The following is a 12834-nucleotide window of genomic DNA, read 5'->3' on the forward strand; positions in this document are numbered from 1 at the left end:
AATGTCTTGTAATACCAACCCTACATAATCCTCTTTCTTTCAATAAAATGTGGTGAAGGGAAGAAAACATAAACATGCAAACGTAAGTGTCCACAGTGAGGAGGCAGTCTGACCCCAAACAGTAATTCTCACATCAGAACCAGACTCAACAGTCTCCACAGCTCATGTGTTAGCAGGCACTTAGAACTAACTGTATAACTCTTCAGCAGTGCTGATGTATACTAGAGAAATCTACTTGTTCACCTAAAGTTTTTAAATTAACAGTGCAACTCTATAAAATAAGCTACAAAGGAATATTCATAAAGCCACACAAGTAGCCTAATAGAGAAGGCCTAGAAATTTGAACTATTTTATTTAATGAACATAATGATACTGTGAGATTTATGTATCACCTTCAAAACATAAGAAGGGATATAAATTCAACACATTGCATACATAATAAAAATGTACTTAAATCATCTATCAAAAAAATCATCTATCAACCTCTGATGTTGTAACTTAAGTCTTTTTACAAAATCTTAGTATTGCCATGCTCAAACTACTAAGGCAAACATGGCACCAGGGCAGAGATGGCACCAGCTGCTGTTCTCTGTTCATCCTCACTGTTTGCACCTTCAACATCCAATACTGATGATCAAGAATAATGGATACAGGTTCAGTAACTGAATGTTTTTTTCTCTCCCATGTCCAACAGCATATGTAAAGTGCCAACTGGATAAACAGATCAAAATGTGAATCAAGAAAAACTTAAAGTTTTTATACGGCTAGAAAGTAACTCAATGATAAAACACTTGCCTAGACTCACAAATCCCTGGGTTTCAACCCTAGCACTCAAAAAAAAAAAAAAAAAATCATCAATGAAAAGTCCAACTTTATTGCCTGGAACTGTATGGCTAACTAGAACTGTAGACCATCTTTAATTTTCTAAAATGCTAATCTAAATATGGGTAAGAGAGGAAAAATGGAAAGTACTTTATATAAAACTACCCTTTTTATTTCAGTAACATTTTAGAAGCTCAGCAACGAAGTGAATGTATACAAATATAAGAAATGCTTAGTTTTCTACATATAACAAGCAGAAGCAAGCCCCAGTCCCGTGAGTATGAGCACATGAGATTATGACTGAGCTAGTCTATGTGACTGAGATCCTACTAAACGAACACTCTAGATTCACACCACACTCCAGGTTCAGACCAGTGAGCAACAGAGTTCTCCAGGGTGTTCCTCAGGTCATCCAGGTCCCTGACCATTGTGCAAGGGAAGGCCCAGCAATCCACTACTAGAAAGAAACAGCAAGGACACACCCAACCCTACTAAGGACCATGGCAGAGGCCAGACCAGAAGTGCTGCTTTTGATCCAATTGGAGAAAGGGGCCTGTCTAGTTCCCATTTCACTATCCTGTTAATGAAGACCAAGGTTATCAACTCCTTATAAAAACTGTGAAAATAAATCTCCAGTTTACAATAAGAAAAAAGAAAAAAAAAACCACTACAGAGATCAAAATAACAAGAAATTAAAAATGGAAAGTAAGAACAATAAAGGCAGTCACTAGAATCAAGAAATTCGAACTACCTCTATACTACAAAAAAAAAAAAAAAAAAAAAAAAAGGCAGACTTTAGATTTGGTAACACCATCTACATGCCATGTTATGGTGATGGCAGCAGCAGTAGCCTGTTATAATACCACTTTTCTTCTCTGCTATCATGTTTTTGTAAGACCAGAAACACAAGACATTATAAGAAATCGTTACGTATAGTGATAGTTCTAACTTGCCTCCACACTCTCATCTGAGACATGCCAGAACAAAAGACCAGAGGCACACAATGCATGAGGACCAACAAACTTTTGGCTTCCCCACAGGCTTGTGAGCCCCTTCATTCCACCAGTGTGGGTGCACAGCTGCCAATGTCAGCATAGCATGTCCTGATAGAACCAGTGTGAATTTCCCTTCATGTGAGAAAACAAGAGTTAGGTTTACAGAACACCATTTTAAAACAGATTGCAACAACAGTTACTCGGCAATAAGACTGAAGTGTGTGCACACTTACACACTCACCATGTGCATGTATGTATTTATACTCAAAGAGCTCAGACTAAAATAGTGCACTATTTTTTCAGTTTTGTGAATTTCAGATGGCTAAGAACACCTGAAAACTCATCTATACCTAAGGAGAACACCAATATAATTCTTTTAAAGTAGGATTTCACTCCCATTGCAGCTTCAGTAAATAATGGCCTTCACATGAATGCCATGGTATCACTATCATCATTATTTTACCTCATTCTCAGTTAAGGATGCAGAAGGAGATGAACTTTTGCTAAACCCAAGTGCTGAAGATGCTGTTGCAGAAGCCCGATTTCGCTTCTTCAGTGGTTTGCAAGCATCAGACAGATTTTTCGTTGCTGTAAAAATAAGTTTATTTTATAAAATTTAAAATCTTTTTTTTTTTTCCCTCCAAGACAGGGTTTCTCTATGTAGCCTTGGCTGTCCTGGACTCACTCTGTAGACCAGGCTGGCCTCCAACTACAGTGATCTGCTTGCCTCTGCCTCCCTGAGTTCTAGGATTAAAGGTGTACGCCACCACCGCCCAGCTGAAGTTTAAAATCTTTAAACCTTCTGTCTCCTTATTGCTTTAAAATAACTCCTCAATCAGTAAAATCCTAAAGATAAATCTGGTTTCCTTAGTTGGCACTAAGGGCTTAACTTTTTATCATGGAAAACTGTTTTAAAAAAAGAAAAGGCAGATAAATTATACAATGAATCCCACATCCCACCACCCACAAACCAACAACCCAGGGCCAGTGCAGCTTCATCCACACCTGGATCCATGGCCCCTGGGAGAATTATCTGATGCAAACTCTACACATAATTTCATGCATAAAAAGCCTAGAGTATAACTCTAAAATAAAAATTTTAATACAACAATACCACTTCCATATTTAAAAACAGTGATCCTATGTTCAAATTTCCAATCATTCACAGATGCTTGTTTAAAAAATAGCTGATTTTTAAAAACCTGATCATCTTGTGCAGCACAAAGAAAACAGTCTCTCCAACCGTTGGAGATGGTGAGCTTCTGTGCTAAATCTATCGGACAGGTGTCTCCTGTCTCCACAGCATCACTCACAAATAGGTCAAAGGGTCTGGCTTTTCCTTTTTATTGCTTAACTAAGCTGTTTTTCACAGAAAGTTCTTTAAACTGATTTCTCTATCATATGAAATAAAAATAACTAGTCATGACTTTTACTACTGGCTGGTAAGTATGAACCATAAGGAGCCTAAATCAGAATGGCAGAATTTATGGTAACAAGTACTTCTGGTATAAATTTCTCTTCTAATAAAATTTCAAATTGAAAAATAATGAAGTCAAGTGAAAATCAGCAAAAAATTTCAATGACTGAATCCTTACACTTTACACATTAAATCAGTTATTTTTCAATTCCACAAGATCTTTTTTCCCACTTTTTTGATACGAGCTTAACTATTGATTCTTCTGAGGCATCCCTAGATCCCTCCTGCCCAGTCCTGCTCTCACTTTCCTGTTGCTCTCAGATGCCCACGCTAGAGGCTCCCCAAGAGCAGGACCAGGACGCCCTGCTCACCCGCCCAGGCACCCAGAGGAGCCAGGAAGGAGCCTGACCACATTACCTGCCTGGCTCTTGAGCGAGGAGGCTGCCTCTATGGCCTTGTAAGAGCTTGTTCGGGCCGTTTTGTCGGTGATTGTCTCTCTCTGTTATTTAAAAAAAGGGGGGGAGGGCAGACAAAGAGAAAGAAAACAAAGGAAAAAAATTCTCCTAATGTGAATGAACACAGGCTGCTGAAAATTTACACAATAGAAAATTTTTCCTTTGGAAATGTGTTCCTCACACTCAAGAGGACCACAGTTGCCCAAACTGACTTTTTTAAATACCCTAAACTGATTCTTTTCTTACTTCCTGCTCTAGAAACTGTTTTCAGAAGGGTAGAGTGGGCAGGGCTGTGCCAATATCTGCTGACATAACTTATATTTCATGTGCTACCCAAATTTCCCACTGAAGCCAAAACAAAATGAAAAATAAGAGGAAATCTAGTTTTCTGTTCAAGAGGCCCAATCAAACTGAAGTCATCCCTGCTCTGTCAATGCCAGTATTACTAATGTAACTGACAATGCTACCACATTGGGGGTTTCCAAATTTGAGACAAACTCCTTACTTATCTCACAGAGAACATAAATAAAACACCTTTCACAACTAAAAATTAAGGGAAGAGTTTCAAAAATACTAAGCCAGTGGTCATAGGCCTATAATTTTAACTACTTGGGAGACTGAGGAAGGAGGAATCACAAGCTCAAGCCTTGCCTGGGTTACTGAGTGAGTACAAGACCAGGCTAGACAACCTAATAAGATACTATTTTAAAAGTGAAAAACTAGAGCTGAAGACATGGCACTTGATGTTCTTTCAGAGGACCTAAGTTTGCATCTCAGCACCCTTGTCTTACAACTCATAACCATATGGAACTTGAGCTCCAAAACATTCAAACCTCTTTTTGGGCTTCCATAGAATACACTTACACAAATAGGCATGTACATACAATAATAAAAATAAAATATCAGGCTGGAGAGCTGGCTCAGAGGTTAAGAGCACTGACTGCTCTTCCAGAGGTCCTGAGTTCAATTCCCAGCAACCACATGGTGGCTCACAACCATCTATAATGAGATCTGGTGCCCTTGTGAAGACAGAACATTGTATGCATAATAAAGAAATGTTAAAAAAAATAAAATATCATTAAAAAATAAGGATTTGAAATAAAAAGAAACTAGCTATAGTTGTAGAACATATGTAGAACATGTAACCTTGGATTCAATTCCTAGTTTTAAAAAATAAAAGGAAAAGAAAAGAAAACTCTGGGCATGGTGGTAAGAATCCCTGTCAGTTTGAGGCCAGCCTGGGCCACATAGTGAGAAACCCTGTCTCAGAAAAAATTAAAATAAAAATAAAGGTTTACTATCATAATAGTCACAAGAATATTTTGTGCTGAGAGTTTGAAAAATGTAGTTCAATCCAGATGTGGTGGCACACATCTTTAAATCCCACCACTCGGAAAACCAAGGTAGGTGCATCCCTATGAATTTGAGGCCAGCCTGGAATACATAGAAAGCTCCAAGCCAGCCAAGGCTACATTATTAGACTATGTCTCAAATAAATAAAATATTAAAAATAAAAAAATAAAGAAAAACATAGTTCAAACTGCCCTCAACAAGGTATAGTGGCACACGCTATAACCCCAGCACTCTAGAGGTCAGAGGCAAGACAACTGGGAATTAGAAGGCCAGCCTAGGCTACAAAAAAGTCTCAACCAGCCTGGACTACATGAGGCCCTATCTCAAACAACAACAAAAACCAAACCAAACAAACAAGAACCATGCTTCAACAGCACAGGAACAATCCTGCCCCACAGTGACAACGCCACTCCAGGAGACAGGGGCCTTACATAGATGTCAGACCTCAGACCTCATTCACTGACATCTATAAAGCCAGGGCAGATAAAATAAAACTCCACTCAGAGTAGTCACATGAATTCTGTTTAGCTTTCTGAATGCTGCTGGTTCATCAAACGTAATCAATACATATTGGGAACTGTATATTAATATGACTTAGATTTATAAAAACCAGACCAGGGAGACAACACTGCTTTCTAAGACAGGACTTCATTATGTATGCCTAACTGGCCTGAAACTAGGTATCTGTCTGCCTCTGCTTTTCAAGTACTGAAACTAAGGACAGACACCAATACTTTCAAAATGTGCTATTTTCTGATGTTTATTTAATATAAAAGTAAGACTATTTAATATGAATGATACTATTTCGAACATTCTGATCACTCATATTTAAAGGGCTTCTTTGAGTACGTACTTCCTGGTACCTTTACACTCCAGTAACTCATAGTAACACTTTACTACTACATAGGGCACATGATGGCAAATGACTCCAAATAACACTTTATTCCCCAGGAAAATGCTACAAAACCTGTCTATTTCACACTACACTAAGCAGAACCTTAAAGATAAATAATATAGTTTACACTTCATCAATGTAAGATTTTCTACTCTTTAAAATAAAAAAAAAGGCAACTTGGTCAGTAAATTATCAAGCTTTACTCAAAATCATAAATATACATAACTACTATGACGGAACTCCTGCAAAATATAAATTTAAATATATAGTACAAAGCCTAATTAAACTGAATTTACCATAAAGTTAACTAAATATATCTCAAGACAATTTAAACAAATGGTGTTAAAAGGCTCACTCTCTCTACCTGCGACTTCATATGACAGATACAATAATCCACTGTTATTTAGCACACATATCTTGGCTAATTTCGCTCCCTTCAGGAACTAGGTAGGTTGTCCTAACAGATACTGGCAAAACTGAGGCTCAAGACCCTGGACTGACTTTTAATCAATGCTGTAGTTTATTTTTTACCTCAATGCTGCCCACATTGGGTTTCCAATGAGTAAATAAAATCATGAATTATTAACAAAGTGAGTAAATTTATATAATTCATTCCCAGTATCTATCACAGATTCTTTAACTTCCTTTTACAGTGAGAAGTGTCTGTAATAGATTTTCACGTACCTCATTTACACAATAAATAATAATAGCCACAGACAAAACATTATACCATGTACTGGCAATGAAACTGAATGTGAGGCTCATGCTACTTGAGCATTCTAGCACTGACCTTTGCCCTTCAACCCTAACAGTCATTTTTTAACACATTAAAAAACAAACAAACAAACAAACAAACATGTATTACTCAAAGTATTTGGACACTGTTTCATTAAACAAGCTCATACCAATAGTTCTTCTGCTAATGTTCTAATTGTTAATGACCATAACCATGTCCTTTCTTCAATGGCCTTTTCAATGTAGAAAAGGATAAGCCTTACTACTGAATGCCACTATGGCAACAGCCCAGAAGACCCCACTGCCTATATCTTATCTGAGTCTCAAGACTTTTATAGCATATGTCCTTACAGGCCAGAAGAGCCCAGCATATTACCTTCCGAAGACTGTGCTTATCTGTCCTAAGTCTTTTCCGGGGTGCATCTTCAACATCGACATCCTCTGGAGGACCATCTGTTCTCTTTGTGTGATTTCTTTTTTTCCCATTTATATTACCTTGAAATGGAAAATGAGAGTTGCAATAAATACACAAGAGTCCACAAGCTGCTCTGGCATTTAACATGCAAACCAGTAACAGGTATATTCAGTAACCAGGCTCATGTCCAAGGCCTATGTTTTACAAATCCAATCTCTTTGAAAAGAAGAACTAGGAACCCACAAATATTTACCTAAAAATTATTATCTTGGTATCTGTTGTGTTTTTAATATACTATAACAGTGAACATAAGTATAGCCTAGTCTGTTTAAAAACTCTGTTATGGTTGGACATAGTAATCCCAGCACACAGGAAGGCTTACTACATGAGAAGAGTTTGAGTTTGATACCAGCCTTGGCTACGCAGCAAGACACTGTCTCAGGGTAAGGAAAAAGAAGCATTTATTTACTGACATGAAAAGACAAGTAGAATGTAGGCCAACTTATAAAAAACTACAACTTTGGGTCTGGAAAGATGGTTCTTGCAGTGGACCTAAGTTTTAGTCCCAGAATCCACATAATGGCTGACAATCAACTATAATTCGTTTCAGGAGCTCCAATATCTTCTTCTGGCCTCTGTGTGAACATGTACACATTCAGGCAAAACACACATAAAATAAGACAGATCTAAAAAAATTCAAAAAATAAAAATAAGAAGTACATCTTGCTACCATATATTCTCTTAAATAACTATTTTTTGTTTGTTTTTGTTGAGACAGGGTTTCTCTGTGTAGCCCTACTGTCCTGGAACTCACTATGTAGGCCTTGAATCTAGAGATCTGCCTGCCTCTGCCTCCCACATGCTGGGATTAAATGCGTGTCCAGCTTAAATAACAATTTTTTAAGTAGCAAAGTTACATCTGCATCTGAAAATTAAGCTCTTCCTGTTATGTTTGTTTAACCATACCTTATTTTAGTTGTCCCTGAAAATATCACTAATCTACAATAAAGTATTCAAATATTACTGACCTAGAAAGATAAAGAAGGAAAAAAAAATTTAGAGAAACAACCACTTCAAATATGCCAATGTTTATTATGAATACAAATTATTTTCATTTGCACAACTGTTTGTTCAGGTTCTATTTATCAAACTTCCTTTTGTATATACATATGTGTAGTACTGAGGATAGAACCCAGACATTAATCTCCAGACATTTTTTTACTATTTATTTTGAAAAAAAGTTTCACTACATTGGTCAGACATGCCTTCAATCCTCCTGTTTCAGCCTCCTGGGTATTTGGAACTACAAGTGTATGCCACTAGGCCTCACTAGTTAGAAAACTGCTTAAGAACACTGCCACTCTCAAACTAATACTCTTTTGAAAACAGCACAAACGTCCAGGAAGACTCAGGAGGAAGCCCAAGTGCCATGCCTTGCATGCCAACAACTGCACGGAGCTGCTCCTCAGGTCTGGGACGTCAGTTACTACTAGAGGAATCAAGCAGTCACAGTTACCCTAGACTATTTTGAACAAAGCCCAACAAAATCTTTACTAGGCTCTACGCCTGACCACACTTCTGTGGACTGGCAAAAAGCTGGGTAAAAAGGTCTGTCTACAGAGTTGAGGATAGCAGGCGCTAGCTTCCCCAGCCACTACTGGAATCACGAGTGCCATATTGTTGTGCACTCACAGCCCTGAGCACTGAGCCCCAGGTACTGACCAGCAGCAGGCACTGCACTGTAAGGTGAGTCTTTGTGATTCTTTCCCGTAGGTACCTAGAGAACACTTACCTGGAATGAGACACAGTTCTTCCTACAGAAATCTGAGTTCCCTAACACTCGACAATGGGACATCATACATCTTCAGTACCAAAGTCAGTAGGAAGTCATGGTCCAAGGAATTTAGGAATAATTGTGTCACTCACTTGACACACAGTATGAGTGAAAACCTGCCATTATATATCTATTTACTACAACCCCAAATACACTTATTGTAAGGGTAAGCTAACCCTGACTTCAGAAATGCTAACCTCTTTTAAATACACAAGCTATTGAAAAGAAATCACTCAAGACTTAGTGTACTAGTATACCATCAACTGAATCTGCATTTTAAAAAAAGTTCACAAACTCTAAACATCCTTGCTATTTTAAATTATAACATTTAAACAAACACAGCAAAATAAAATTCAAGATCAATATAATGAGCTGATACAGAACTCTAGTGTGGTGGTTTGGATGAGAATGACTCCTACCGGCTCACATATTTGAATGTGAATGCTTGATTCCCAGCAGGTGGAACAGGTCAGGACTGCTTAGGTCAGGACTGAACAGGTCAGGACTGATTGTTGAAGGAGGTTTGTTACTGGGGATAGGCTTTGAAGTTTCAAAAGCCCCTACCATTCCCAGTTGGCCCTCTGTCTCATGCTTATAGATCACGATGTACTTTTCAGTTATTGCTCTAGTACCATGTCTACCAGCCTTCTGTCATGATTACCTCTATGATAATCGTGGAATTACCCTCTGAAACTGTAAGCTCCCAATAAACACTTTCTTCTGTCAGTTGCCTTGGTCATGGTGCTTTGTCATAGAAGCAGAAAAGTAATTAAGACACCTAGCAAGCCCTAAATCAAGATGAGTACGTCCACAGGGGCAGAGGAGCTACTAGTGTGTGTGTGTGTGTGTGTGTGTGACAATCTAAAACTTGGCAGCTATTCTAGGACTAGCTAGGACACCTTGGCTTTAATGCAAGCATCTCCAAAACTCAATAATGAATCTTAGAAATTACAGACCATGTTGTATTTTTACTTAACTTTCAAACATATTACTTTATTTTTGTATTAACAGGTTTCTTTACAACTTGTATGTCCAAGTGCCTACACACCACAAACTTGACTGTTACACTTTTTCTCCAAATCTTTCTCATCTTGCCATAGCACAACTGATATTTACTATAGTATGTTTTAAGGTTTTTAAACTGAAAGCCTAGAAATGGTATACCAAGTGAAGGTCAACCAATCACTGTGCAAACTCTCAAGCAAAATGGCCTGACCCATGCCATTAAGCCTGAAGAATTAGAACTACCTACCTACCTACCTTTCTTTCGTACATGACCCCTTCAAGCACTGCAGCCAGAATCCCTACTCTGTGTAAACAATAAAGCAAGAGTCCTGTAGACTATCAAAAGGAACTGCATTGGTAGTAAGGGGGAAATGATAAGAGGCACTGATGAGATCATACACACTGTTCATGTGGCCACACTCTACATCACACCCAAACAGAAGACTTATGTATAGGTATATGTTTACCAGAGTCTTCTTCAGCCTGGACAGAGGTCATTAGGGAAAACTTCGTATTATATCGTGCTTTCTGCTTCTCATTAAGCATGTTCCACTGGGACCCAAGCAATTCTTCTATCTCCTCCCCCGAGGCATCTGGGTGTTCAGCTACAACCTATAAACAAAAAAAGGTTAGTAAGAACTGTACACTCACAAAATTCATTGTGATTTACAGCAAATCAAATACATGGTCCTTTAGAACTGGGTATGTAGAATTTTTATTCCCACAGCCTAGAACTGCCCGAGAAAAAAAGCACATAACCAATGCAGTGGCACACTAAAAATTTCTAAGTAAAAATAACTGATAAATGATGATGAGAAAACATGCACTTTTCTAAAAATCACTGAATCATTTGTTAGGTCACAATTTTCTAGGCCTTCTTGAAAAATTAATAGTAGGGCAAGCTGTGCAAAACTGTTCCTCTTAGCATGGAGTGGGGTCTTGGTTTGTCATTTTCACCAACTGTAATAGTCATATGCCATCTTTCAATTTCAAGTCATAGACAAGAAATATAGATAACAGTCTACCAACAAGCAAGCCCCAATTTTTGTCCACGGTAAGCAAACACAAAGACAACTGATCAACACAGAAAACAAATTCTTCAGTTATGGAGGATCAATACCCTTGGAGTATGTTAAGAATAGCCCATCCAAACCTACCAGCAAGGAATTTGCATTTTCACACGTCTTGTAGGTAGTTCAGGTCCACAGTAATGAGTGATCTGTAAGCCCCAACTTTAACTGTAGATGGCAATAACCCCATGAATGAAAGCCAATGGTGTTTAGATCCAGCCTAAGACCAAGTGTTGAGTGGAGTGAGATTGATGAGTGTCTGAGTGAACTCTAAATGCACACCTTCACCTTGGTCTACACTGTTCTCACCATGGTGCCACTCTAGGCTTTCAGTTAAAAATTCTTAGCACTATAGGGGCTAACAAATGAATCTAGGTTCCAGAAAGAAAAAGGAAGAGAAGAGGTCTCTGAGCATTAGTCTAGTTTCTCAAGTACCTACTTTTCTATGGCAATATGGCAGAGAAATAGCCTACAACACGCTGAAATACAACTAACTAGAGTTCCTATTTGACATAGTCCTTCCCAACTTCCAAAGAATAAGGGCACACAGCTCCTCATCAATTATGTTTCGGCTAAGCTGACAAGTACTGGTGGTATCCATTGAAACCTTATCAGCATACCCTCTCCACAGGTCTGTCATAACTGATCATACTTTATCTGCATGTATACTCGCATGCCAGAAGAGGGCATCAGATCACATTATAGTGTGGTTGCTGGGAATTGAACTGAGAAACTCTGGAACAGCAGACAATGCTCTTAACTGCTGAGCCATCTCTACAGCCCCGGGTCCTTAGGTGTTAACACGTCTCTGGGCATACTTGGTACCTGGGCAGAGGCACACCCTTCTCAGCTGACCACTTGCTCTTTTTGGACGAGATGCTGAGATACAAGTAAATAGGGAATATATTTCAGACTTTATAGAAGCAACAGGATCTACATAGCTTTCTATAGTTTGCTTCCTTTTCAACAACAACCAATAAATTCACTTTGGTATATGATATGCTACAGAAACTGATCAGAACTATCACTAACTTTTTTTAGTGTGGAAAACTGTTGTGCTTTTCTTTGGTTCAATGCAAGGGTGACATTACTTGAAATACTTAGGCATGAAATTATAGAACAGAAACAAAGCACACCAGATACTGCCAACTTCTAAAACAAGCATGATAAAGTATTTAATCCCCACCAACACTGTGCAAGAGTTGCTATTTTTCTCATCTTCGTAAGCCCCAAGTAGCTAGCTCCAAGTTCACTATTTGCTCACCTGATGGTTATGTAATAATGAGCCAGCATGAATTCAATTCTTAAGTCCCTGTCTCTGTGCGGGATAAGTACCTCTTCATGTACTTATCTTTCACTGAAGCACACCAGTAAATTGCCGTTTTGTCCCTTACGACTTGCTGATGACTTTTTGTGTATGGAGTCCTCAACATGTTAAAAAAAAATCTCCACTTTAAAACAGTTCCTTTATACTCTGTGGTCAGTTTGGCTTATTTAAGAAATCCTTTCCTTGAGGGCTGGTGTTGCAGGACATTAAATCACACTGTGAACCCAGAGATTGTATTGTTTATTGGAAAAATCCATTTCTAGTTGTGGTATGGCTCAGCACTAGCAGATTAAATAAAGTCAACCATGGGTCAAGGGACGGAGAAAGCAAACAGTTGACAGGAAGTGAATATAGAAAAAAAAAAACAGAGAAAGTAAGGAGGACACAGGGAGATGCACGGCAAGTTGAAGGGAAGAATATCAGTTTAAGGGTTTTTTGAGATGGTGTGGAGAAGGAGCAGTCTTTTCCTTCTTTTGGGGTGTTGACTGAGAAGGAAAATCAGCGAGGTGCT

The 12834-nt window shown here is 38.4% G+C and overlaps 1 protein-coding gene across 5 annotated transcripts in view; it reads right to left on the minus strand.

Annotated features, from left to right (window-relative positions):
• Window positions 1–12834, minus strand: part of Nsd2 (nuclear receptor binding SET domain protein 2) — a 74549-nt gene that overhangs the window by 26460 nt on the left and 35255 nt on the right. For all 5 annotated transcript variants that reach the window (XM_060365500.1, XM_060365498.1, XM_021651544.2 and 2 more), the window contains 4 exons: window positions 10394–10538; window positions 7049–7167; window positions 3652–3733; window positions 2281–2405 (listed from right to left, as the gene is read on the minus strand). In XM_060365500.1, coding sequence (XP_060221483.1) covers window positions 2281–2405; window positions 3652–3733; window positions 7049–7167; window positions 10394–10538 — 471 coding nt within the window. The remainder of the gene's footprint in view (window positions 1–2280; window positions 2406–3651; window positions 3734–7048; window positions 7168–10393; window positions 10539–12834) is intronic.

This window comes from Meriones unguiculatus, chromosome 12 (genome assembly GCF_030254825.1).
Source record: "Meriones unguiculatus strain TT.TT164.6M chromosome 12, Bangor_MerUng_6.1, whole genome shotgun sequence".
Taxonomy (NCBI): Eukaryota; Metazoa; Chordata; class Mammalia; order Rodentia; family Muridae; genus Meriones; species Meriones unguiculatus.